Source organism: Castor canadensis, chromosome 3 (assembly GCF_047511655.1).
Source record: "Castor canadensis chromosome 3, mCasCan1.hap1v2, whole genome shotgun sequence".
Taxonomy (NCBI): Eukaryota; Metazoa; Chordata; class Mammalia; order Rodentia; family Castoridae; genus Castor; species Castor canadensis.
The window spans coordinates 189075695-189102794 of record NC_133388.1 but is presented as its reverse complement, the minus strand read 5'-3'; the positions used below and the strand labels follow the sequence as shown (position 1 = coordinate 189102794).

General features: G+C 38.7%; 1 protein-coding gene and 1 pseudogene across 3 annotated transcripts in view; both read right to left on the bottom strand.

Annotated features, from left to right (window-relative positions):
• Positions 1 to 15159, bottom strand: part of Efr3a (EFR3 homolog A) — a 93820-nt gene extending 78661 nt beyond the window's left edge. For 2 of the 3 annotated variants that reach the window (XM_074069237.1, XM_074069235.1), the window contains exon 1: positions 14919 to 15159. Coding sequence is in view for 2 of the 3 variants with exons in the window: in XM_074069235.1 (XP_073925336.1) it covers positions 14919 to 14928 (10 nt within the window). In the remaining variant the exon portion in view is untranslated. The remainder of the gene's footprint in view (positions 1 to 14918) is intronic. The other variant, XM_074069236.1, reaches the window with a different exon arrangement.
• Positions 15160 to 15165: 6 nt separating this feature from the next.
• LOC109702767 (translation initiation factor eIF2 assembly protein-like) overlaps positions 15166 to 27100 on the bottom strand; it is a 162550-nt pseudogene continuing 150615 nt past the window's right edge.

The following is a 27100-nucleotide window of genomic DNA, read 5'->3' as shown; positions in this document are numbered from 1 at the left end:
TCCTATGTTGAGCTCATAATGCCTCAGAATGTGCCCAACTTTGGACATAAAGTCTTTGCACAAGTAATCAAGTTAGGATGAGGCCATTAGGGATGAGGTCATTAATACGACTGGTATTCATACCTATAAAAAAGGGAAATTTAGAGAATGAAAAATAGATGTCCACCTATAAGCCAGGGAAGTCTGGAACAGATCCTTCTTTCACGGTCCTCAAAAGGAATCAATCCTGCCAAAACCTTGATTTTTGACTTCTAGTTTCTAGAACTGTGAGCCAACAAATATCTGCAGTTTAAAGCACTCAATTTTTAGTACTTTGTTATAGCAGCCCTCCCAAACTAACACACCAAACAGTAAATACAAGTGTTCTTACAGAGGCACACCTTGCTTTCATGATATAGTGCAAAATGGAAAGACAGGTCCTAAATGGCTACAAATTCTAATCCCCCCAAACCCTGCTTCTATCTATCTCTCATCTGTAAGTCTCATTCTTTCAGAATGTATTTAACAAATGTTTGAGTGTCCACTATATTCTAGATTTTAGCTTACTTAAACCTCAGAATGACCTATAAATTAGGTATTAACATTTACACTTTATAAACAGAGAATGAGAAAGGTAAAAGTAATTTGCACAAAGTCAAAAGTGTTAAATCATAAGAATGCTTGCAACTTCCAATATTATTTGTTCAACTAGAAGTGGTTGATCAAGCTAAGAATCTGTGCTCTTGAGTTGTAAGCTGTGGCTCATGCCTATAATTACAACTACCTGGAAGGCAAAGATCAGAAGGTTAAGGTTTGAAGCCAGCCCAGGCAAAAAGTTATGAAGACCCCATCTCAACAAACAAGCATCACAGGTAGGAGGATTATGGTCAGAAGCCAGCCACCCAAAAAGAGCAAGACCCTCTCTGAAAAATAACTTAATATAAAAAGGGGTGTGGGGCACGGCTCAAGTGGTAGAATGCTTGTTAGTTTAACCTGTACCTCCAAAAGGAAAAATTCTAAATTGTCTTAAGAGACTAAAGCAACATTCTCAAAATATTCTGCAGCTGCCAAAAAGTTACACAATTATTACTATTGCTCTTCAGAGATACAAAAATCAAGTCAGATGGTAGAGAAAGGAGAAGTGACAACCTACCAGAGAACATATCATATTACTAAACTTACCACTTCTAGAAATTATTTTCTCTTCCTATCACTGGTTACTCTGAGACTCAACTATGATGTATTATAAGAACTTTTGTAAATGTCACAATGTATCCCCAATACAATAATTTAAAAAGAGAGAAAAAAAGGTGAAGGAGGGCAAATATGGTGTATTTTGTATGCATGTATGAAAATAGAATAAACCTACTGAAATTATTCTAAGAGGAGGGAAGACAGGCGATGAAGGATGGTGGAGAAGGTGAATCCAATTAAGATATACTGTAGCACATATGTAAATTTCACAATGTATTCCCCCTGTACAACTACTATATGCTAATAAAAAAACTGTGGTATTGGTATTAAAAAAACACATCTAAAATAGAAGACCATGTATAAATGAAAAACTGACTCAGGAGGATCAGGAGTTCGGGCTACATAGTAAACACTATCTCAAAAAAAGGAAGAAAGAAATTGAGAATTCTGATGTTAGAGTTCCTCCACAAAAAGTTTCCAGTAACTCCCAGTATAAGAGAACAGGGAAGAACCGAAGGAAGCATTCACCATCCTTGTTATCTACACCTCTTGGGAAAAGAGGGACAGCACTCCATCACTTTACGAACTCACCAAGTAGCCACTGCCATCTAAGCCCAGGATAGGTGCCTTAAGCTCTGTCACCTGTGGTACACTTCAAACACACTGGCAAGAATGTCCCAAAACTACAAGGAAAACAATTCTAGAAGGAAATATATTCTTTAGCAACTCCAGTTTTGAAGCTTAATACTCAAATTTTTTTTGTAAACATTAAAATCATTTGCTTTATTATAACTTGAGGCTACAACGCCCTTTCCACATATAAAAACACTTATAGTAATCTGATACTGGATGCTTTCAGGTTTTTAAACTTCAAAATATACTATAGGATTTTTAAAAGCCAGAGATAAAAATATCTCTTTTGCAATTAAGAAATTTAAAACAACTGGAATTTCAGGATCTTTTCTTTTAGTGAGTCTCTAGGTATGGATGGGAAGTGAGAGAGTCCTACTGAGTCAAAGTCTAGGAAGAAGGAAAGGAGGAAAATCTGGGAAGTTCTATTTGCAATAGTGATTTCTAGGATTTTTGTTTAACATAAAAATGAAGTTTTTTCATACTCTAAACACAGGCAAGTTTTGTGGTTAATTTTTTAAAATTTATCTCAATAAAATTATTCATTACATATGTTTATTGTGACTTTAATATACATTTGTAATTCTAAGGTCACAGTTTAAAACCCTATTGTTACATATTGTCCACAATGAAAACCTGAATATAAGAAGAAGATAGGGATAGGTTTTTGTACATTTTTTTAGCTGAGCTCCTAAAAAAGAAAAGCTCTGACAAATAGCTTAGGAAGATAAACTCTTGAATTAAAATATAACTATCTGGTCACCATTATGAACATAAAGAATCTTTCATGGGCAATGACTAGGACCTTTCTTAAATAACTAGGTTGGTTTGGGTTATTTTTAATTAAATGCCTTCTGCTATTTCACAAGTAGACTGTTTTGGGGGGCAAAATTCAAAACTTCAAAGTTTTACAATTTCCCAACTTTTTAAATTCTAACACATTTTTTATTTCCTCATTAGTCATAAAGCAACAAAAGTGTTAAATCCATGGGAGTGTTTGTAACTTCCAAAATTATTTTTAGGAGAAATACATTTAATATACCAAGAGCATTGATTCTCCTCAGATTCCACAACGCCCACAGCATCTATGCCATATGTTAAAAGATTTCCATTTGAATTAAAATGAACTAAATTTTCTGGTTAAACATTAACTAAAAAGAAATGCAGCATGCTAATTATATATCTAAAAGAATACATATTTTAAGTAATTTCTCTATCTAAAGTTTGAGGATAAAAAGCATAACACAGCATTTACTGGGCAGACTTAGCTAAGTGAAAACTTCAATAAAAAAATTAATTACTAATTTAAACCTTCATGGTTCAGTGCTTGGTATACACTCCCTAAACTTTCAACTAAAACATAGAAACTAAACGTTTTTGTTTGTTTGTTTGGAGGTGGGAATCAAATGCAGGGCTTTGTACATGCTAGGCAAAAGCTCCACCACTGAGTTATATCCCAATGTTCTAAAAATGTTATATTCACATAGTATATGAGATTTGGGGTAATACAAAGTCAAAGCCTAATATAATTTATCATAGACATCACATTGTACACAAAGGGCAGATTTTTATGTTAATCAAATCTCTAGAGGTCTGGCATGGCGGCTGATGCCTGTAATCCTAGCTATTTGGGAGGCAGAGATCTGGAGGATCATGGTTCCAGGCCAGTCGGGGCAAAAGCTGAGATGCCCATCTCAACAAACAAGCCAAGTGCAGTGCATGTCTGTAATTCCAACTATGTCAGAAGCCATAGGTAGAAGGATCAAAGCTGACTAGGGCAAAAACATGAGCCCCTATCCAAAAAATAACTAAAGCAATAAAGGGTTGGGAGCATAGCTCAAGTGGAAGAGCACCTGCCTAGAAAGTATGAGGCCCTGAGTTCAAACCCTAGTACCATAAAGGGAAAAAAAAAAACTGTCAGAAGACAAATATTTTCTAATCAGTATTTATAACTGACCATAAACCAAAATATTATGCTACCAAAAGATTTCAATGTATTAATAAATTACTGAAAGTTTAAAGGTAAGGGTTATTACTACTGATGCATGGAATACAAACAAACCCATTTTCTGTAGCATTATACACAAAAAAAAAGAATTTGGAAAGCTAAAGATATTGTATTCATTTTATTAGTGCACCTACAGAAAATATACTTAGTTTAAAATGAAAAGGAACAATAGAAAATTATCTCATCACTTCACAGATACCCTTAAGTGTTCATTTAGAAAGGCTGAACTGCAGTGCAATTCTAGATAAAAATAAAGAATGGTTGAATCAACTGCCATTTTGGCAAAAGCATAGCAGCTAAACTAAAACTTAGTTATACTCAACCCTCCCTAATGTTCTCTGCACCACTGTGCAAAGAGCTAGGACAATTTCTCAATCTTTAATCAGCCTGCTGCTGTACTTTTATCAGGCTAGGCTCAAACAGTCAGACCAGCAATAGTTTGATGTTGCTGAACACAGAGCTGGGTATGTCAAGTGGTATGAGGATACCACTGTATCCTCAGTGTCAAGTACAATAAATGACACATAGTAAGTGTTCAATATAAAACTGTTAAACAAAAGACAGAATTACCAAATTCCCTCCCTCCCTCCACCCTCTCCCTCACACACACACATGCCCCACAAGCACAGCCTTTTTAGGCTTCTTTACTTTATCTAGCACTTAGGTCTCAATTCAACTGCTTGCTGGTTACTGGGACCCATATGATTCACCTCAAACACTGTCTAAACCAGCACTACTCCTATGGTTACTGTTATATCTTTTAAGGCACTCAGGCTTTTGGAATTATCTTCCACTCATCTTTCCCTTTCCCTCCTCTTTCAGTTAGCAATGCAGTCTCTCCCCTAAACTCCCATAGCCCCATTCCAAGATGCTGGTTGTTTCCTTCTGTGGACAAGCTTTTTGAAGCTAGGGACTACTTTATTCAACTGTGTATTCTCCATCTAGCAGTGCCTTGTAAATGTAGGCATTAAAATATCTGCTGAGTGAATGAGTACCTAAGAGAAATCCACAGGAAAATAAGATGAAAGAGAACATTTGTGATTGAATTGTCTATGACAAAAATAACTACAAGGAAAGATGACAAAATCTCCAAACCTGGAGATTAGTGAACGGAAACAAGTGAAATACCACTAGCTAAATGGCTTTGGGTTTTGCCTCAAGGTTCCTGAGCTCTTGATTCTAAACATCTTTTAGTTTCTACTTTTTAAAAGCAGTCAACATTATTTCCCTCCTGAAATCGAATACAAAATCCCACAAATTAAATGAGACAAACACAGAGCTCCTCTAGCAGAAGATTAGTGGGTGAAGTAGACAGGGTTACCTGTGGTCAGTCTCTAACCTCCTATCCTATCTCCTTTACTACACATCCATGGAAGACAATTTGAAAACTTTTGCTCTCAAGACAGTTCAAGTTTCCCTGGCACGACCCTCCAACATAGATTAAGAGCACCATGGAATCATCAGGAACCAACAACAAGGTCCTATGCCATAAATTACTATAAATAGAGCCCATCTTTCTGAAATCACTCTCTTGGACCTAAACTGATTCATTTTCACAAAGGTGTTGCAGTAAGACAAACCTAGGAATGCTTCCCAAAGAAACCCATCCTTGAAAGACCAAGCAACTAACCAGGATGGAGCCAAGGGGAAAAGATGACAAGGAGTAGACGAGTCACTTAAGCTGGTTTCTAATCTGGACTAAGAACTGAAGAACCTGGACTTCTAAAATTTACATAGTCCAGCCCAGCTAGAAAAGGAGACGCCATAGGGGCTCAGACCTGGAATCTTTGCTGCTGCACATTTGCCTGGAATGCCCTCCCTTCTGCAAATACCCTTCTCGAACCAGTTGTTGCAGGTAATGGGATGACAAGGCCAGAAGTAACTATAGTTTTTCCAAGATGCTGATCCAAATAACGTGCCTTTACAACACAATACATAAATCCTATTGCATCTAAATATTCCTAGGAGATGTTACATTATCCATTTAGTGAGTCAAATAGCTAGCACAAATAGTTTTAACTATGTTGCTAAAATTAATCCATTTAAGTCACATGTCATAAATGAGCCACTCCTCTCAACTTCCAGGCCAGTCTATTAGCCAGGCAAAGTACTTGATCAAAGTTTCTGAGGTAAAGGGAATTGACAATGGCAAATGTGGACACCTTACAGATCATCTGTCTGCTCAGCAGGAGTGAGATTCATTAAGGTTAACTGCAACCACAGCACAGAGAACTGGGAAGCAAATTGCCAAGACAACGCTACAATTAAATAGCAGGGGTGTAAAGAATACTTATCATTACCCAGAAAACTACTGAGGCAGACATACCCTGGAGTTTAGGTAATAAAAAGTAAAAGGTACCACTGAGTAATTCACCGACTCAGAATAAAATAAAAAATAATGGCAGATGAACAGAACTCCTCTTGAAGGCAGTAAAGCAAAAGATTTAATGCCTAATTTTAGAACAGGCAAAACTTAATTCACAGGTATAATAAAAAAAAATGAGTGGTGATTCCTTCTTCAATAAAAATTAGAACTATGGTCAGCCACCAGTGGCTTAATCCTAGCTACTCAAAAGGCAGAGATCAAGAGGATCACGGTTCAAGTCCAGTCTAGGCAAATAATTGGTGAGACCCTATCCTGAAAATACCCAACACAAAAAAAGGGCTGGCGGAGAGGCTCAAGAGGTAGAACGCCTCCCTAGCAAGAGGCCTTGAGTTCATAGCCCCAGTACCACCAAAAAAAAAAAAAAAAAAGAGAGAAAGAAACCAAATTAGAATTATGCTATCTAATAATATCCAGTTAGAGAACAACAGATGAATATACAAAAGAAGAACATGATAAACTATGTGGAAAGAGGAAAAATATTATGACCTGCTGCTTGCTTCAGAACATTCTCAAGAGCTGGCTCACTTCAAGAACTGAGTGAACCTGGCACACATGATGACAGAATTTTGACAGGTCTGACATATTAATCATAGGAGGAATTGTCAACTTTCATTTTGTGATTATACTTGCCTAGAATTGTGTTCACTCTACAACACACAATCATTCCAAAAGTGGTAACACAAAATCTACCCAATCAACTGAACTCCCACATAATGATTCAGCTCAGCCTTTCAGGTTTTTATGATTGAAATCACCACTTCCTAAGACAGAAATTATTTCTTCTTCATTTAAAAAATATACAAATGGGGTAAGAAAACAGCCCCATTATTTTGCTTCCTATTGGGGAATAACAGACTCCATCAACCATTGTTCAAGTCATTCTCAGAATTTTACAATTCCAAGTATATGATAGTAACCAGCCAGCAATGCACCATTTTCCTAAGCCAATATAAATAGTCAACATGTTTAGAGTTATACTGTCAATATGTTCAAAGTTCTTTTCTATAGGATAAAGGAGGAACCAGTTCAATGCTGTATTTTGATGTTCCACTAAAAAAAAAAATCATGTTAATGCTGTAAAAGCATCTTTTTTTCTGATTATAGAACACTAACTGTAAAAAATCTGGAAAACACAAATTAGAGAAGAAAATAAAAAGAATTATACTCCCAGCACCTTTATTAAGTACCTTTTTTTTCCTTTGAGACATTCTCACTATGCAAGCCAGGCTGGCCTCAAACTTCTAATCCTCCTACTTCACCTCCCAAGTACTAGAATTCTGAAATTATAGGTGAGTACCACCATGCCTGGCTTCTTAAGTACCATGTTTATATTGAATGTATGATATTTTGTTGTAAGGATGTCCAGTAATCAATTTTACTAATTCTCCATTACTATATATAAGTTTATGAGTTCTCACTATTTTATAAGTACACATGACAGACACCTTGATGCAGAAATTTTGGTGTCCTCTGTTTTAAATCATTTCTTAATAGAGTCCCAAAAGTTAAATTACTGGATCAGTGGGTATAAATATCATTGGGAGCAATTAATTATATATGGACAAAGACACAAACCAACTTGCACTTCTGTCTTTTGTATTGTACCTCATTGCCTTTGCAGGTTACTGTTAAAGTTCCTTTAGTAATATGACAAACCAAAAATGAGTTCAGCTTTTAATTGGCATTTATTAATGAGACTGCACCATTTCTCCAAATACTTTATAAATCACTGTTCTCTCTTTTTTTGGTGGTACTGGGGTTTGAACCCAAGGCCTCAAGTACAGGTATATATTCTAACTACATATGATTGGAAGTATTCTCTTTCAGATTTGTAGAAATGACACAATTTTTTTCTATTTGACATTAACTATGAAGCCTTCAATTCATTAGCACTGACTTTTATCATACTTCTTGTGTATTCTCCTATCACCCATGGAGGAGTAGTGAGCATCCCCTTCTCCCCAATATTCAGACAACTGGAGTTAAGCACCACACCATGAATGGCACACTTAGCCCACTTTCCTTTCACTTTTCTCTTAGTGATCGGATTAAATTTCCTCTTTACCACCAAAATTTTATTACAGCTTTCCCTCTAAATTCCTTTCTCTGGTGACCCTACAATTCTTAAATTAACTACCTTCATGGGAATCAATTTTAGAAAAGCATACTGAATATTCATCTACATAACAAAAGATTTCAATAGGCTAACAGAGTGTTAAGAAAAACATGCTAAATATGTCTTTAAAATAGAAGAAAAATAGATAACAAAAGAAGTACTTAGAATGGCAGAATACATTTGGCAAATAATGATATTCTTAACTCCCAGTCTGGCGATCTGCTTGGTTTTTCTAAGTGTTAGTTACTTTTGCATAGCCGTGACCAAAATGCCTGAGAGAACAGCTTAAAGTGAGGAAAGATTTATTTTAGCTCTTGCTCGTGGTTGCTTAGCCTCAGGCACTTGAGAATATCATGGTGGCAGGAGAATGTGATACAGGAACTTCTTCACCTCATGGCAAACACAAAGCACAGAGCAAGAATGGGACAAGGGACCAGGCAAAACGTTCAAAGGTAGATACCCAGTGATCTACTTCCTCCAGCTAGGCCTCTCCTTCTAAACTTTCCAGAACCTCCCAAAATAGCACCACCAGCTGGGCACCAAGTGCAATACATAAGCCTGTGGGATTCACTTCTATTCAACTATAATGCCAGGTGATCCTTAATGTGCCTTTAAATCACTTCAGTGTATGGAAAACTCTGGGTGGTATCTTGCATTTTTCTGGGGAAAGAATGATCATGCCTTTCATCAGATTCTCAACAGGGCTCATTTAACAAAAATATTTAAGACCCTTAACTCAGACAGGCAGCTCATGTTCTAGCTTCTGATATATCCTTTACTCCCTGAAGGGTTGGGGGCTATATTGAGATTTTTCTGTGCCTTTCTCTCTATCTCTAAAAATGTCTGGGACTCCTTTCCAACAATGATACCAATAAAAACCTTCCTACCAGCACACAGGATAAAGGAGTGCACACTTCCAACAGAGGGCTCCAGGAGTGTTTCTACCATATAAAAACGGAGACTGCAATAGGACTTGTGTTCAGACAGAAACACTATATGATTCAGAGATATGGTGTAAACACCTGACAAATGATTTTAATTTTAATAAAAATCAGAATCACGCTAACATGTACAGATAGAGAGCAGTAAGTAAATGGGCAAAAGGAAAATAGGATGGTCTGAAGAGAGTCAGATTTGTACACTCCACCCACCACATCCCCACTACAGCAACACTGCATATGACAACTGGCTCATTTCCAAGCCAGAGTTGAACCATGTAATGGATACTTGATTTTATTGCAAGAGCTAGTACCTTCATTTGACCCATAAGAAAGGGTCAAACTATGGATTTTCTTTCCTTTTTAGGACGTTGGGGGTGGGGGGGGAGACAAAATAATGATACTGGAAATCTTTTCCCTAGAAAACCAGAGGGACATGGCTGCAGCTGTTTTTATTTAAAACAATTATCCAAATTATCTAAAATGGGAGTCCAGGCTGATGGAGTTCCCCAGAAAACTGGCTTTCTCTTCCTAGCTACCCAACTTAGATGGTATAGTTTGGGAAAAGGCAGAAAACATTTCAGAAATCCTGAGATGGAAAAGTGAAGTATAGGATGAGAAGAACCTGTCTATCCTGCTTTCTAAAGAAACAGACAGGGTCAATCTCTGCCCAGGGTCAGACAAGACTCAAACAGATAACTGCTGACCAGATCAGCTCTGTAGGCTGCTTGCGCCTCTGGGTTAAGACATCTCTGAGGATCAGGCTGAGAACCCTGGATGGGAAAAGAGGCCAGGACGTGGGCACGGCTTGACCTGTAACATTTATATATTTAGACCAGGAGTTCTCAACCAGGTACAATTTATCCCCCAGGGGACATTTGGCAGTGTCATTTTTTGGTTCTCTTAACTTTGGACCCAGTTGTGGGTAGTTGGTTACTACTGGCTTCTAGTGTGCAGAGGCAACGTGTACTACTAAACATCCTAATTTAGTGAAAATGACAACAACCCTTCCTCACCCCTAACAAAAAATTATCTGGTCCAAGATATTAATAGACTGTGATATGCAGGCCTCCATTTGTATTCTTGTCTCAGACCTAGAAAATGTTACAGGCATGTCTGGTAAGAACCTAACCATAAACCATAAAGCTTTTATAAAATGTTTTTATGCAAGAGATAAATCATTTCAGGTTCCATTACGGTATCCAAAGAACAACTTTTCTAACTCCAATTACGATTCAATCTTTCATTCCTCACATGCCCATTATATAACCTGGTGCAATGCTAAGCAAAAGTGACAGTGTTTAAAAAAAACTGATACAATCTGATTCAGCTCCTGCCTTGGCTCACAGCAGTGTAGTATGACTAGGACTCTGAAGTCAGACAGATCTAGTTCTGATCCCAGCTCTTTCACTTTCTATTATTAAGCATGTCACTTAAATTTCCTGAACCTCAATCTCTTCATTTCTAAATAGGGTGTCCCTCCAAGTAGGAGAGTTACATTAAGATAAATTCATGTAAAACACAAAGTATCCTGCTAGCATACAATCAGTATTCAATATTTAATTCCTAATAGTAGTAGGAAACTATATCTTTCAATAAGATATAGTCTCAATAAATCCGAACTGCTAGTAAGCCAACAGCATAGCCACCGTAACTGTGACTGTGGCAGCTTGAACACACTTTCAGTCAAATTAATTGCTACTTTGCATGACATGTAAAACCACTCAAATTCTAGCTCCCATCTCCTCTAGTCTTATCTCACTATCTACATATCTTTTATTTAGCTCCATGTCTCCATGAGTGGGACAGACTGAAAGATACCAATCAAAAAGTAGTGTCAGGCCAAAAGTCACTGTGGGGGGGGAAAAAATTCTTGAACTACAATTCTGGCAAGATACAAATGTTCCAGATGGAGAAGGAAGGGAAAACAGAGGGAGAACAGAAAGGGGAGAGAGAAGAAAAGTGGAAGACCAGGGAAGAGAGAAAGAATGAGAATATGAATAAACACGGAAGGCTCAAAAGTAATATGAAGATGTAGGTGAGGTATACATGTGTAATGGTTTTGATATGAAGCATCTCCCCTAAAGGCTCAAGTGTTAAGATTTTCTTGCCAGGTAATGGGCTTTACAGGTGACTAGATCAAGAGGGCCCTAATTAAACCATTAATGAATCTACTGTTGAATATACTACTAGGAGGTGCAGCCTAGTTGGAGGAGTTAGATAAACTGGGGGCGTGCCTGTGGAGGGTTTATGTTCTCCCTGGACCCTTCCTTTCTCTCACTCTGCTTCCTAGTAGCATGAGATAAGGAGCTTTACCATGTCCTTCTGCCATGATGTTTCTGCCTTGCCACAGGCCTAAAAACAATGGAGTCAGCAGACCATAAACTGAAACCTCTGGAACCCTGAGTCAAAACAAATCCTTTCTCCCTTATGTTGTTTTTCTCAAGTGAGTTGTCACAGGAACAAGAAAGTAACATAGCATGTAATGTGTTTCTAAAAGGAAAACACTTCTTTACTTCAAAATTCATTCTGTACTTCTTCCATAAGAATGGACTGAAAAATATATTAGCCTGGGCTGGCAAAGTACCTCAAGTGGTAGAGCGCCTGCTTAGCAAGCATGGGGCCCTGAGTTCAGAACCCAGTACGGTTCGGAGCACATTACCACATTACCACAATCTAACAAATCTACCCAGACAGCAACACCAACAGCTAAATGCAAAAGGAAAGCATTAGCCACACAAAATTACTCAAAGCACAGTTAAATAACAAAACATGGTTGAGACTTTGGATCCCCCTAGACAATATAAAACAACTTGCCAACTTTTCAAATATAAGAACACATTTTACTAGGCCTGTTTTCAAGCACATGATCTGTGAATTCAGGAGCCAAGTTTAAATTTATACCTATATGCCCAAGCATCAACTAAGGAAACCAGAGGAATCCAAGGCCTTCTTCCACAGATTTCTTTTATAAGGTGAAATTAAGGCAAATGTTAAACTTTTTTGTAAGTTCACAGAAATTTTGATGTTATGTTGACCAAGTTTGTGTTTTTCTTAATGTAACTCAAGAGGGAAAAAAAAAAACAAACTTACTTATTATCAACTTTATGCTAGAAAAAAGTATTATCTACACTCACTGTGATCAATAATTACAGGGTCAGATCTTTGTCCAAGTGTGGGTTTGACCCCATTTATGACCTCAGGGAAGTCATAAAAACTCACTGTCTCAGTCTCCTGATTTGCAAAAAATATAAAATAAAACTGGATTAAGAATCTTCATTTCCTTCCAACTCAAATACTGATTCAGTTTGAAAATCTTTGAAGTCAAAGGCTTCCTAACAGTCCTTTGAATAGGGAATGAAATAAAGGCCTTTAAAAAATTTGTAAAATTACACTTTGGAAGTTTGAAAAATCATTCAGGAACACAGTCTTGAAGTCAGTGTCTAGTAACTATTTCAAACTACAGACTGAAAATAGAATGACATGACCAAAGAATTGTTCCTATGTCTCAGCAGCTTCCTCTGAGAATGTTAACATTCATGAAATAAGCATTTGCCAAGTTAGTATGGCTATAATGGTACAGCTCAGCTGTATACTACTAATCAATACCAGTTTTAGTGTCTGACTACCAATGTTACAAGCAAACAACAAAAAAGCAATAAAGTTTTATTCTATGATTTAGAGTAAGAGTTGCTTTCAAAATTTTAGTATCCAAGAAACCAAAGTGATCATCCCAACACTTCAATGTTACATTTATTTACCTAAAACACTTAAAGATTAACTGGCTGAGACTGTAAATAAAACTCTCCACAATTTAGCATTTTTAAAAAATGTAGCTTATTTGAGTCAAATTTTCTTTCTAAAAGTATTCCTGAAGAAATGACAATTTTGCTATTTCTGCTTATATACTCAACATATTGGAAGTTTATTTTACACACAGAATTTCTAAGGAGCACCATTACCCACTATATTATCCCAGCAATTTTGGTATCTCTCACCAGCAAAGAAAAGTCAAATACTTCTTATTTCATATCAGTATCCCCTATCATTAGCACACTTTTATTCAGTCATAGAAAATGTGCCATGACAAATATTAACAATGATAGATAAAACAAACATTTCACTTGTCTTTTAACCAGAGAATGAAACAGGACTTCTTGACTTGGTAAACAATACCACAACTCATCCTAAAACTTGCTTTGCAAACTAAATTAAACATGTTAAAAGCACAAGTTTTCTATAGTCTCTTTAGGACTAGATAATGCTAGACCATAACTAAAAACTTGTCAATTTCATAGAATGTTGACTGGTATTTTACCAATAAATTCCAATTGAAGCCTCGAATTAACCCCTCTTCTTTTCCTTCTCAGAAAAAAAGACTAGCAAAATGCTAATCTTAAATATTCACTGAATGTGAATATGAATTTAGAAATAAACTGACGATAATGATAATGAAGATGATGGTAAATGATATTCCTACACCCTAGATGAGCAAAACAGAAATAAACGATGTATTTCCTGGATACAAGGTCCAAAAACGTGAGTAAAAAGACAAACAATATCATATAAGAAAATAAATCCATTCCTCGTTTGCGGAGTGAAAAGTAATCTTTACATTTACCATTAAGATTAAAGATTTACCACTGTTATGAGATAGGCCTTTCTAGTACCAAGAATTAATTAATCTTCACCCTACCTACCACTAGACAAAACATGCATTTGAGGCTGACCTGAGAACTCAGTGTTCCTTAAGTTTACAGAAATAAGTTCAATTGGAAGTATTTATAAAATCTAAGAAATATCATACTCACAAGTGTTTAAAGATTTCACAACCTGAAACACTTATTCAAAAGAGCCCTATTTGAAAATTCAAATCAACAGCCAAGTGTGCGTGCTTCCTCTCAGCACAAGATAAGAATCTACCCTAGTCTGCACTTATTTCATGTGGGCCACCAGGTCTGAGGTCACATTGCGATTATACGGGTCACGTTAAAATGGGTCACTAGTAGTTCTGTAGTATCGCGTCTCTCCAAATACCCGGTACTTTTCAAATTCTAGGGTATCTCGGTCACACCTGGCCGGCTTACCGGATGGGCAGATTCCGGGTCCCACGCCCTGGTTCACTGTGACCTGCAGAGAACCGGGCAGGTATCCATCCTAACCCTGCATTTTAACAGCTGCCCAGGGGGATCTGAAGCAGGTGGTCCAAGAATCATACTCAGGCACCCAGGCCCAACAAGTTCAATGTCAAGGCGGCTGGGGCCCGCGGGAAAGGGATCTGGGTCGGCGCGTCCCTCTCGTCCACGCTTAGCCCGAGAAGGCCGTGACGAAGGGGACCCAGGTACTCACAGCATTTCCATAACGTCGGGCTAAACTGCGTGGCGGGTGGACTGGGGTAGGAGCCTGAACTGTTATACGTTACCACACGACCGGCCCTGCGTCCTCGCAGTTCCCTTCACCGCTCGGGCCTCAGTTTCCCCAGTGTGAGACGGGCTCACTCGCTTGGCTAAGCCAAAACGAAACTAACTGCAGGTCCCAGGCACTTCCTGGCTTTCTTCAGTACCGCCCGGCCTCCCCCACCACACCCCCCAACTGCCCGGGGCTGCCCACCCCGTTAGCCGTCACCTCCCAACGCCCCCAGCCCGCCCGGCCCCGCCGGACACTCACGGGTAGGCATGATGACCCCGAGCCGCGCTCGCCGCCGCCACACCTAGGATCAGCGGGGCCGCGCCGGGCGCGCCGTCGGTATCATGACGGCTCGAACCGGGCTGTGGAGGCTCGGACCGGACGAAGGGCGAAGAGCGGAGCCAGCAGACAAGGACCCCGCCGCAAGCGTAACGAAATCAGCGATAGCTGCCGGGGCCCGCCGCGCTCTGTGCCGGACGATGCGCGGGGCGTACCCACGCCCGTGACGTCAGCGCGTCGCCAACGTCTCGGCCCCGCCCCTCGGATCACCGGCCCCGCCCCCTCCGGATCGCCAACCCTGCTCCAGAGCCCACGCCTAAGGGGTTTGCCAGAGCAGCCTAGAGCTCCTTGGAGGTTCAAACCCTGGCGATTTGCGTGGCTTTCATTTTTACTCAAACTTTCTTGGGGTGCATTAGTTTAGGAGTGTGAGTGTAAGGATGATGGCCTTGAGTGTAATAACCGGTGTCTTTTTCCTCTCGCAAGCTATTTAACTTGCAGTCTGCAGTCTCTGAAAGCATAGTTTCTTTGAGAATATCTAAGGTCATTTGGTGCAATGGCTGCGCATTTTTTCAGAGAACAAAAAAAATGTTATTTCTTCTTGCTGTTCTGATGACTCTTAAAGTGATCTTAGGCCGCATGAGTTATCTCCTCTTGAGAAGGCGATTCTGCACACTTGACTCTGTATGTCATAATAGTTAATGATTCTGATACTCACCCAGCTGAGCAGACCTTGGGGCCATGCATTTTGCTAGGCACTGTGGGCTATGCACAACCCATATGTGGAAATAGAAGCAAGCCTCAGGAATCTAGTACAGTGTTTCTCAAGGTGGTCCAGGATCCTTTGGGGAGAAAATGACCAGGGGGCCTGTTAAGCAGATTCTTAAATCCTGAACTAAAGCTGCTGAACAAACATGTAGGCATGACTTACATACAAATTTAAATTCGAGAACCTTTGTCCTAGAGAGCAGTGCCAACTTTCGGGTTCAGAAATAAGATTCTGCAGTACTGAAAGGAGAGAGGATAAAGGTGAAAATAAGAGCCAGGAAGGAATTGAGAAAAATTAGTCTTTGGGTGACCTTGGAAGAAAACAGAATTTGAATTAGCAAAGACCTCGAGAGACCTTACAGATACAGGAGAGAAGATGGAGAGGAATTTAGAGCTGGCGAGAGGAATGTACAATAGATACAAGACTGTCCCTTGCTAACAGGAAAGGCCACACTACCAAGTAACTAGGCCCACACCTTTACTTAGGCTTCAGTACAATACTGCACTTTTTTTTGTTTGTTTTTTTGCAGTACTGGGGCTTGAACTCAGGGCCTTCACCTTGAGTCACTCCACCAGCCCATTTTTTTTGTGATGGGTGTTTTCAAGATAGGATCTCACAAACTATTTGCCTGAGCTGGCTTCCAACCGCAGTCTTCCTGATCTCTGCTTCCTGAATAGCTAGGATTACAGGTGTGAGCCACCAGCGCCTGGCTGCACATTTTTTATCACCTATAAATCTTCTGTGCTCCCACTTTTTTCCCCAAGACCTTCAGAGTATTCTGACTTGCCTATTTTGAATCTAATGAAACTCTTTAGTGCTCATATTCTACCACCGGACTGTATGCTTTTAAGAAAATGGCAAAAACCATATTCTGTTCATATTTATAAATAAGAATACATATGTATATTATGATACATACATTCTTCCTGAAGAGCTGGAACATATCAATTCAATAACTCTGTAAATGACATACATACAATCTGCCTTCTATATCCATGGGTTCCACGTCCTTTGCTTGACTAACCTTAAATTGAAAATACTTTTTAAAAACTTTCATCTGTTCTGAGCATGCACAGATTTTTGTCATTATTTCCTGAACAATGCAATATAACAATTTATACAGTACTTACATGGAACTAGGTATGATAAGTAATCTAGAGATGATTTAATGTAGAAAGGAGGATCAGCATAGATTATCTGCAAATATAATATCATCTTATATATGGGACTTGAACATCCATAGATTTTTGTATTTCAGGGAGATCCTGGAACCAATCCCCTGCAAATCCTGAGAGATGACTATATTTGTTCAAGAGTATGAAAACAAAGTCAAAATAGTAGTTAATAAAGAACCTCATATTCAAACTTGGTCTTTAGCAAGCCACTCTGTATCCTTTATCAGAGCGATAGCATTAAATTATGAGGAACCAGGCTTTGAAGGGTAGACTGTATGGTAGAGAAATCGTGGAGTTAAAGCAGCCAATTAGGAAGCTTCAATATTGATGTAGAGGAGAATGTTAGAGGCTTACGCTTGGTGGTAGCTGCATGAAAAGAAAGAGCTAGATCTTAATGCAGAAAAAGGATCCCTGACATTTCTTGGCAGCTATCTTGGAAGCAACAGAGAGGCATCTGCTGGTTATGTAACTCCAAGATTGGAATAAGGAAAGCTGTGGTGCCAGGAAAGCAGTAGACAAGTTGGGGAAGAACGCCGCTTTAAGGAGGGGTGTGAAGAAAGGATGTGAGCATTTCTTTGACATATTGAGCTTTAGGTGGCATCCAAGGGAGACAAACAAGTGAACAGATCTGAAGGCAGCTGGGCATACAGGGTGAAAGATGGACTCTTGCCTGAGCTAGAGCTCTCAGGGTGGAAAATTTGGGTCTCTTTGGCCCAGGGACAGAAGCTGAAACTGTGTGTCAGAACCCTGGGGGCGGGGGGGATCTAGAGCCAACAGAGGCACAGTTAGAGAGGAGATCCAGGAGGCATAGTACTGCAGAAGCCAAGGGCAAGTAAGATTCCCAAAGGCAGATGTCTCTGCTTGCATGACTCAAAAATGATGCAGATACCAAAAGCCCTAAGATAGTCTGGCCCATAATGTTTTGTCAGGTTTTTTTTTTTGTTTTTTTTTTTTAATCTCTTCAGTCTTTTTGGTTTTGTATTGTCACCAAAATAAAATCAACAACAAATATTGTGAGGAAGAACAACTCAAAGTCGGGAATAAAAACACCAGGACGTTTGGAACATACATACTATTTTCCTAGTTAGTACATAGAATTTGGGTAGCACTGACTGATACCACACAGATCTCTTTTCCCTATGAAATCCTCTGCATCCTATTTCTGCTTATGCATCCCCCACCAACACTCACTGCTAAGAACACCACCTCTTTTGGTACTTGATCTAGGAGCAGAGGCTTAGCCTCTCCAGGACTACTTCCTTTCTCTTGTGATACAGACACCACTCCCCCAACTATCCCAGCTGTGCTAATACTCTTCTCTTGAAGCCCAATCTGTAATGTTAGGAACTGGAATCTGGGCATTCCCATCAGTGCCCACACGGCCCAGAACTTGTGGGAATGACAAGCATTGAGATGAGCTGCTAGATCCCTCTTTAGGAAAGGATGCACTATGTTGGTGTATGAGCCATGTTAGTGTTTGAGGTCATGCTTTTGTCAGAGTGTGGGACAGACAGAGTGACCTTTCCAACATGTAAATTTAATGATACATCTCACTGGCTTAACAGTTGTTAGTGGCTCAGCTTGCAAATATCTTGCTTAGCACAGGAACATAGGAGTCCTTTCAGGACCTGGTCTTAAGACTTCTCCAGTTTTCCCTCACCACACCCCAGGCTCCTCTTTTCACTGACGACGTAGAATCCAAGAGATGCTGTGGCATTCTTCCATTCTTTTGCTCATGCTGTTTTCAAAGCTGAGTGGCCTTTCCTACACCCCTTAGTCTAAGAAAGCTTTGTTCATACTTTCAAATCCCTTGCTAGTATTTAGTGTAATTAAGAATGCCTTAAACCCAGTGACATTCTTCGAGATATGTACTCTGAAATTTTTCCCTTCTTATGGGTAAGGAAGCTCATTGCAGCATTGTCTATGGTGGACGGCACTTGGAGGCAACCCAGATGTTCATCGTTTGTAAAATATGATGGATCTATCCATGCTATGAATACATATCAGCAACATGACTTGATCTTAAAAATAGAGTTGAGTGGCATAATTAAGGAGCATTGATATTTATAGCACAATATTGCTTGTATAAATGAAATACACACATACAAAACAGCATGAATATTTACAATAATACAAGGGGGCAGGGAGTGAGTTAGAGAAATGAAGAAAATATTGACAAAAAAAGTCTTGCACAGATAGATGATAAAGCACAATGAATGATGAGTGTGATTGCAAATATCAATAATTCCAAAAAGACATTCTAGGACCACTAAATTGGCTTTAAGTTTCTTCTTTCAAGGTCCCAAGCTAATTTACATACTTCCATGTATTACTGAAAGGCTCCAGGGCCTCTCATAGTAGAGGGCAGGTAGTAGGGACTCCCAGAAATAACTGGGACAGGCTCTAGGGTGGGTTGCTGAGGCCCTACAAGTGCAAGTGTGGTGAAGAAACAACATAATTGGAGTACTAATGTGCCTTCATTTAAACCTCCATGCTGGTCAGGCCCAGGACACTTGTTATGTAAAAATCGGCTCATTAATCATTAATAATGCCTGCTTTTTGTATTTATACTCTTCAAAAATTAATAGTAACTTCAAGTCAAGAAAAACATTCATTAGCACTTAAATAGGAAAATGCTTCCTTTTTTTTTTAACGTTTACTGGTACATTTTCAGAATATAGGCCATTAAAAATAGATGTTCTTTGTCCTTTGGTGTTTTATTCTACTCCAAAAATAATTACAAGATCAAAATAATATTAGAAAGGTCATTGTCAACATTCTATTAAAGCATTAGTTTTCAGCCCCAATTGTTCAAAATAGCCCTGCTCCCAGTTTGGATCAGTATTTGTTCCAAGTTCTAAATCCTGCACTGAGATGATTCACTTTTAATTAGCACATATCTTAGTGCTTCCAAGGTAATTGCAAGCAAATTTACAGTTTATAAGGAATAACTATAAGGCTATATACTTCTCCTAAATACTTGTTCTCAAAAGGTCACAATAATGTAATTTGACATTGTCATCCCAGTTTTTTTCCTAGTAAATATTTACATCAATAATTGCTTCCTTTTTAAAAAAATTTCATTCCATGTAATCCCTCTCATTGCTTAATGGTGATTCACATCCTTTTAATTCTGATAAAGCAGAAAAAGCACAGCATTTGGACTGAGAAAACCTGTATTGGAATTCTGCCTTCTTCCTTACCTGGCCATTTGACAATCTTTGATCTCTCAGGACTAAAGTTTCCTCAATTTTAAGATGATTCTTCACACTTCCTTGTGTTGCAATGTTCTGGGAGTCTCTGCAAGACAGTGGTTCTCAACCTTGACAGAACTTTGGAAACACTGGGGGAACTTTCAAACATACTGATGCCCAGATCCCACTCCCAGGAGTTTCAGATAGCAGTTGATTAGAGCATGGCCTGGACCTGGGTCTAGGTCTAGTTGAAAAAGTTCCCATGTGTTTCTCTCTCTCATTCTCTCTCTCTCTCTCTCTCTCTCTCTCTCTCTCTCTCTCTCTCTCTCTCTCTCTCTCTCAGGCAAGGTTGTACTCCACTGCCTTTCAGAAGACTTGAAGCCTGGTAATGTTCTAACTCAGGGCCTCCTATACCACATGAGGCCATTTCTGTTGCTGGATATGCTCCTGATTTTGAGACCACAGCCCTCTGATTCCAAGGTAATTTGGTTACTCATGTGCAAGTCAAAGTAGCTGGAAACACTCATGAGAACAAATGACAAGGATAGCTGCTGATCATCATCCAACCTTTCCTGTGCCAACTAGGACACTATGCAAGGCATATACTCCTGATCAGCCCTGAGCCAAACAGCTCAGTCATTTGTGCTTTATAAAGAGAATTGCAAATGGATAAGGAGCAAAATCCTGAGATAATAAGGTTAAGAGTTCTTGATTAAATCAGACAAAACAGCTGGAAACCCTTCCTTAGAAACACTATCATTTTAAACAATTAGAGGAAAGCATTTACTCTCATTGCTATTTACTAAAATGCTAGCTAGCTTTAGCATTTAACACAGGGTGGGGTGGAGCTGTAAAAGGGGAAAAAAAATGCTCTGTTTAAGATAGTGGCATTCCAGGCAGTCAGAGCCTTTATAAGACTTTTATGACAAGTGGAGTAAAATCTTATCCATTGCTGTATCCCCTGGCAAGGAACATAGTAGGTGCTAAGTAAATATTTAAGGAAGGGTGGGAAACTGAAAGGTGGGGGGAAGCAGAGAAGGAGGGGGAAATGAACACAAAGGGCTTAAAGACAGAAGCATATATAGGTAAATGAAGGGACTGGAAGAAGCTCCTGAGGTCAGTTGGGAAAATAGCCTCAATTTTCTTCCCCTGAATGTATGCACACTCTTACCATTGATTTTTTTTTTTTATGAACTTGGAGAAATTAAATTAATGCCTAAGAGGCAAATCTTTCACCACCCCTGAATCTGGATTGTTCTTGCCACTTGCTTCATCCCATGGGACAGAAGACAAATATGTGACAAGGACTTAGGAAGCATGAAGAAGCTTGGTCTCCCTGTTGCAGGAGAGAGGCTCCAGTCAGTCCATCCATCCCAGAGGAGAGCACCATAAACCAGCCAGTCCCTACTGAGCCAGCCATGATGAGCACAAGAATTCCCCACCTGAGACCAGCTCACACTGTCAACACACAGAAGCATGAGCTAAATAAATAGTGGTTATTTTAAGCCACTGAGTTTGGGAGGGGATATTTATGAACCCCTTGGTCACTATTAACTAGTATCATTAATTCTAGCTAACTAATCATGTATGTATAAAAACACTCCCAGGAGACATAATTAACCAAGGTCTCAGTGTATGCCCACATCCTGTGCTATTACTTAACATATATTTTCTGACAATCTTCACAAAAACCCTAAGTAGATGTGTATTCTCGGTGTTTTAATGTGAGAAAATGGAAGCTTAGGGATTAGATAAGTCTGAAAGTCTCACAAGTAAGGAATAGCTTTGTAGCTTGAATTCAGTTCTGTCTGCCCCCATGCCTAAGCTCTTAACCACAGTCTGCAGAATTGACTGAAGAACAAATTATGTCCCCAACAGGAGATGCAGATGAAGAGGCAATTATCGTCACTCTTCAAATTTGTCTTGCAGAGAGAATTGTCAAGCCTTCCAGGGGAAAAGCATGTTTTCCCATCATTTCCAACTTCTTCAAAGCCAGGTCTTATGTTGATTCTTCTTTTATAGCTGGAAGCTGAATTACAATCACTACATAATTGTTAGCTTGTCTCTAACTTGGGGAAAAGATAGAAATAAGAGGTTATGACCATTGACTATTGTTGTCAAATAAATTCTACTTGTAGTTATGTTCATCTTCCTCAGAAAAATAAATTTTAATATATTACATCCAGGGAGACATACAATGCTTGTTCCTCTGAGAAATATTTGTCCGTGAATTATTCTACTTTGGTGTTTTGATATAACTAGTAAAGTGTGGGGCTGACTATTAAATTTGCCTCAAATAAGGCAATAGAGTTATGGTTAGTTACTGTCACTGTCAATCATATTTATTGTGAATCTTGAATAATGGTATAGTTAGAAATAAAACCAGAACACTTTATGCCTTTAAAGCAGAAACCCAATTACAACCACATCCTATTTATATCCAACGAAATGGAAGGTAATAGAAGTAGACTTGCTTAGAAATATGAAAAAAAATTTACAAGCAAATGGCTGAAACCAAGTGTACTGTCTAGGGGAAAGTATTATGGATAGCATTTTGAGTGGGCTATAATTCTCTTTGTGACCTAGATTTACAAATAACAATATTTGTTTTAAAGTCACAAGAACTTGCCTGCATGGTGACATACAACTGTAGTCCATGCTACTCACAAGGAAGAAACAGGAAGACTGCTTGTGCCTGGGAAACATACAAGACCACCATCTCAAACAACAACAAAAAAATCAAGGCACCATATTTTCTCATTTTTAAAATGTAGTTTTCTTTTCTCACTTAACTGTTTCTGCAATACTAATGCACCTGGCATTTGATATCAGCTGAAACTGCTAGTTATGGAAGGAAAGGCAAAAGTTTCTGCATACTAGTGGTTGTCACCATCTGCCTTAACAATGTCTAGGTCCAAGCAGTTGTTCCAACAGGTATTTTCATTAGTAAGACCACAGGTAGTTGAGCTATACTGTAAATTTATATTCCTAATTGTTGTGTAAATTGGCTCAAAAAGACCACATTATAAGGCAACAGTAAAACAAAAAGTTATTGTGTGTGTAGGTCATGAGACTAAAGGCAGTAGAAGTGCTAATCTCGAAATCATAGGTATGTTCAGATTATAAACAGTGGATAATAATAATTTTCAAAGCTAGAAGTGTTAGTATGACTGAACCATGCAGAAAATTATCACACATACTTCAGAGTTCTATTTGCAAATGCTTCTGATTTTGAGAGAAATGATTTTCCTTTCAGTGCTGATAGGTAATTCAATTAAGCAAAAACCAAACAACCCAGGATGCTAAGAATTTAAGCTGATATAAAATGTAGCTAAAATTCTAATAAACCTTGATAAGCCTCAAAATTTGATGATTAGATCACAAGTTGCAATAGAGGTCAAGATAAATTCATGAAAAATTATATGTCTGCATGATTATACACACATATAACTCAGAAGTGTTGGATGCTAAATGTGAAAAAGGCCTAAACTTAGATTGTGATATTTTTAGGAAAATGCTCTATAATTTCATAGATAAACATGTGTTCCTTCTGATTAGTTCTTAAAATATGAGGTAAAGTTACTGAGTTTCTGGTTTCTCCCAAAAAGACTATGATTAAACCAATCATAGCCTGATTGATGGGATTTTACAACTGAGGAGATATGAGGTATGAAATTACATGTGTAATGTATATTAAAGATTAAGTTTTCTAGGACTTACCTAATACCAAATTGATGGACTTAGCACCAATGAAAACATTACAATTTGCTAATTAAAATATCTATGTCTAAAGATATCTTTGATTAGCAATTATTAATTTAATCTACCTTAAAGCTAAACATAAAAACAAGAAGAAATTTATTATGAGGACACTAGAATTATGGGCAAGAATGCAGAAAGCTCAAAAGGATTGGGATTGTAAAATGGAAGTTCATGAAGCATCCTAGGTAGTGCTGAGGTATCTTTTCTCATGGCTCTCACTTGCTTATTTCTCTTTCTGTGTTTACCCAACCAAAGATGGTCATATGATAGTGCTCAAATTTTATTATCTACTGTATTTAAAACAATAGCAGAGGTTGGACACTTTTCTGTGAATCCTAGTCTAAATTCCTAAGAGAACCTGAGTGGTATGGTTTGAATAGTTTCCATCTTGTTTCAATCAGCTATAGCTACTGAACAGATAGTACATCAGTTTCAGACCAGCAATGCTACAAGACAAACCACTCTAAGACTCAGAGGCTTAAAATAATAGCCATTTTATTATTTCTTGTGAGTTTATGTATCAATTGGGTGGTTCTACTGATCTGGGGCAGACTAGACAGAATTTGGCTACAGACACACTCATGCATCTACATTTACTTGGTAGGTTCCCTGAGAGTGGTTAGTTTAGGATGATGTTCACTGATACAACTCTCACCTGATTCATATGCTCTTTCATTCTCTATTGGGTAGTTTGGAGTTCATATCTCAGTGACGGGATGCCAAAGGAAAAAGTGCTAACATGCTCAAGTCATGTGTCAGCATTCACCTTCAGAGAGGAGGGAATACAAAGCTATAGGGCCAAGGTGATAGATATGGGGGTGAGGTGGGGGGGATTAATGAGGGCCATAGATGAAATTAGTTTACCCCTGAGGGACAGTAGAAGATGCCAGAAAACTACCCTCAGTGGGGGGCAGAGTTAAGATGTTTATTTTGAGCTTGGCTGATAATTATCAAGTAAAGTTAATCTATACAATAGTTCATTTATTCCTCATTATTACTTTATAAGATTGGTGTCATTTATCCACTTGTTTTACATGAGGAAACTGAAGCATGGAGATGGCAGGCCCAGGATTGTAAGTCAGTTCTGACTGTATACACCCTGTGGATCATTGTATTAGACAAAGCCATGCTTTGGTAGACTTATTGAAGGTAATCTTATGGAAGAGAATCTAGACTGAAAAGATTCAAACACTCTGTATATCCCATTTGTTTGTTTCTGCTATGGCTTGAATGTGTCCTCTCTGAAATTCATGGTGAAACTTGGTCCCCACTGTGGTGGTATTAAGAGTGAGGACATTAAGAAGTGACTAGAACATGAGGGCTCTGTCTTCATGAATGAATTAATGCCCTTATTAAAGATGCTTGCCCTCTTGTCCTTCCATTCCTGTGCCATGTGAGAACTTAGTATTTCGCCCTTTACCTCTGCCCTTTCCATTACTGAGGATGCATCAAGAAGACTCTCACCAGAACCAATGCTTTCATCTGGGACTCCCCAGTTTCCAGAACTGAAGAAAATCAATTTCTGTTTATAAATTACCCAGACTATGGTATTTTGTGATACCAGCACAAACAGACTGACAAAATTTCCTATGTTTAAGATACATTGATTATGTTATTTTTATGAAAGGCAAAGTTCTTCCATTCCTTCCTAGCTGAATATACACAAGTATAAAAAACTATTGAGTTCCACACTGTCAGCTCTTACCTCCATCTGGCTCGGGTTAATATGAAGTTGTGACCTATGAAAAGTCTCCTCAGGCATGGAGAGTTTTCTCTAACTCAATCTTGAACCTCACGCACGCCAATCAGCCATTCACTTGCTGATTTCTTTTCAGTTTAGAAGAGCCTATTAGTTTGTGAGCATCTTCCCCAGCATGGAAGTCTACAAAGTCCTTGGGCAATTGCTAACTCAGATAGGAACTGAGTTATAGTATAGCTTCCATGTGCAACACGGGGATGGCAAATTCTGCTCCAGGGTTCTGCTTCATTAAAAATCTCCTTTTAATGCCGGGTGTCAGTGGCTCACACCTACAATTCTAGCTACTCCAGAAGCAGAGATCAGGAGGATCATGGTTTGAAGCCAGTCCCAGCCAAATAGTTCCTGAGATCCTATTTCAAAACTACCCAACACAAAAAAGGGCTGGCAGAGTGGTTCGGGTGGTTGCCTCATGCCTGGCAAGCATAAGGCCCTAGTTTGAAAAAAAAAAACTCCTTTTACATTTTTTTTTCCAGAATAATTCTTCCCAAGTAAATAGTAGTGCATCTATTACTTCATCAAACGGATTAAAAATCAGTTGGTTACAGGTCCCCCTAACTGTCTCTGTATATATCAGACACAAAGTTTCAGCTAGGATTTTATTCTGTCTGCATTTTTTTGGACAAGTTTTGTATACATCTGGAAATTTCTTTTTGTTTAGAAATATGATCATAGTCTTATGTGCAGTTCCTTTGAGACATATTCACTAAGCTTGTTTTCCTTGACAAAACATCACGATTCAACTCCCTAAATTAATTCACACCATTTTTGAAGAACAAGCTCATGTTTCATACAAGGATCTGAGGATTCATCAGCACAGTGGATAAGTGGTTGACAAACGTTGTGAATGATGAGATCAGAACTCTGAAAAGTAGAAATGCTGCTGGGAGTTCTGCTCTTCATAGAACTAGTTGTTGCTGTCTAGGACACAACCCTAGAGACACTTTCATTAAACCTAGTAAATACACTGCTTCCCTCTGTCCATTCCCCCACCATGGAACTGGTAGTTTCCTGGCCTTTTGTGTAGAACTCAGAAAATTCTGGTGCTATAAGTAGAGTTGTATTCTTGTCACTGATGACTGACTGGTGGAAAACAAGTTGGTAGATCTTCCCTTTTGATAGTAAGGTTTTAGATCAGTGAGAAACATCCAGAAGACTCACAGGGCAGCACATCTGCTAGCTCTGGGTGCCACTGCCTTTCCTTCTTCTTCCAGGACTGTATGGGGACCCCAACCTCCATCATGGAAGTGCCTGTTGAGTTATTTTGGCTAAAGGACTCTTCCAATTCACAAAGTAAGCATAGGAGAAAAGCAAATGGAATAGAGTCATGGTTTGTACCCTTAGTGTGCCCCCAACTCCCAAGCACAAAGAGTTTTTCTTGTATATCCTTTAGCAAAATGAGATGTTCCTCCTACAAGTCCTATTCCCTCCTTTCCCCCACATTAGGGACTCTTTCTAAATAAGTCATTAATCTGTTAAACATTTGAAGCACATATTTAATTGTTTTGTCC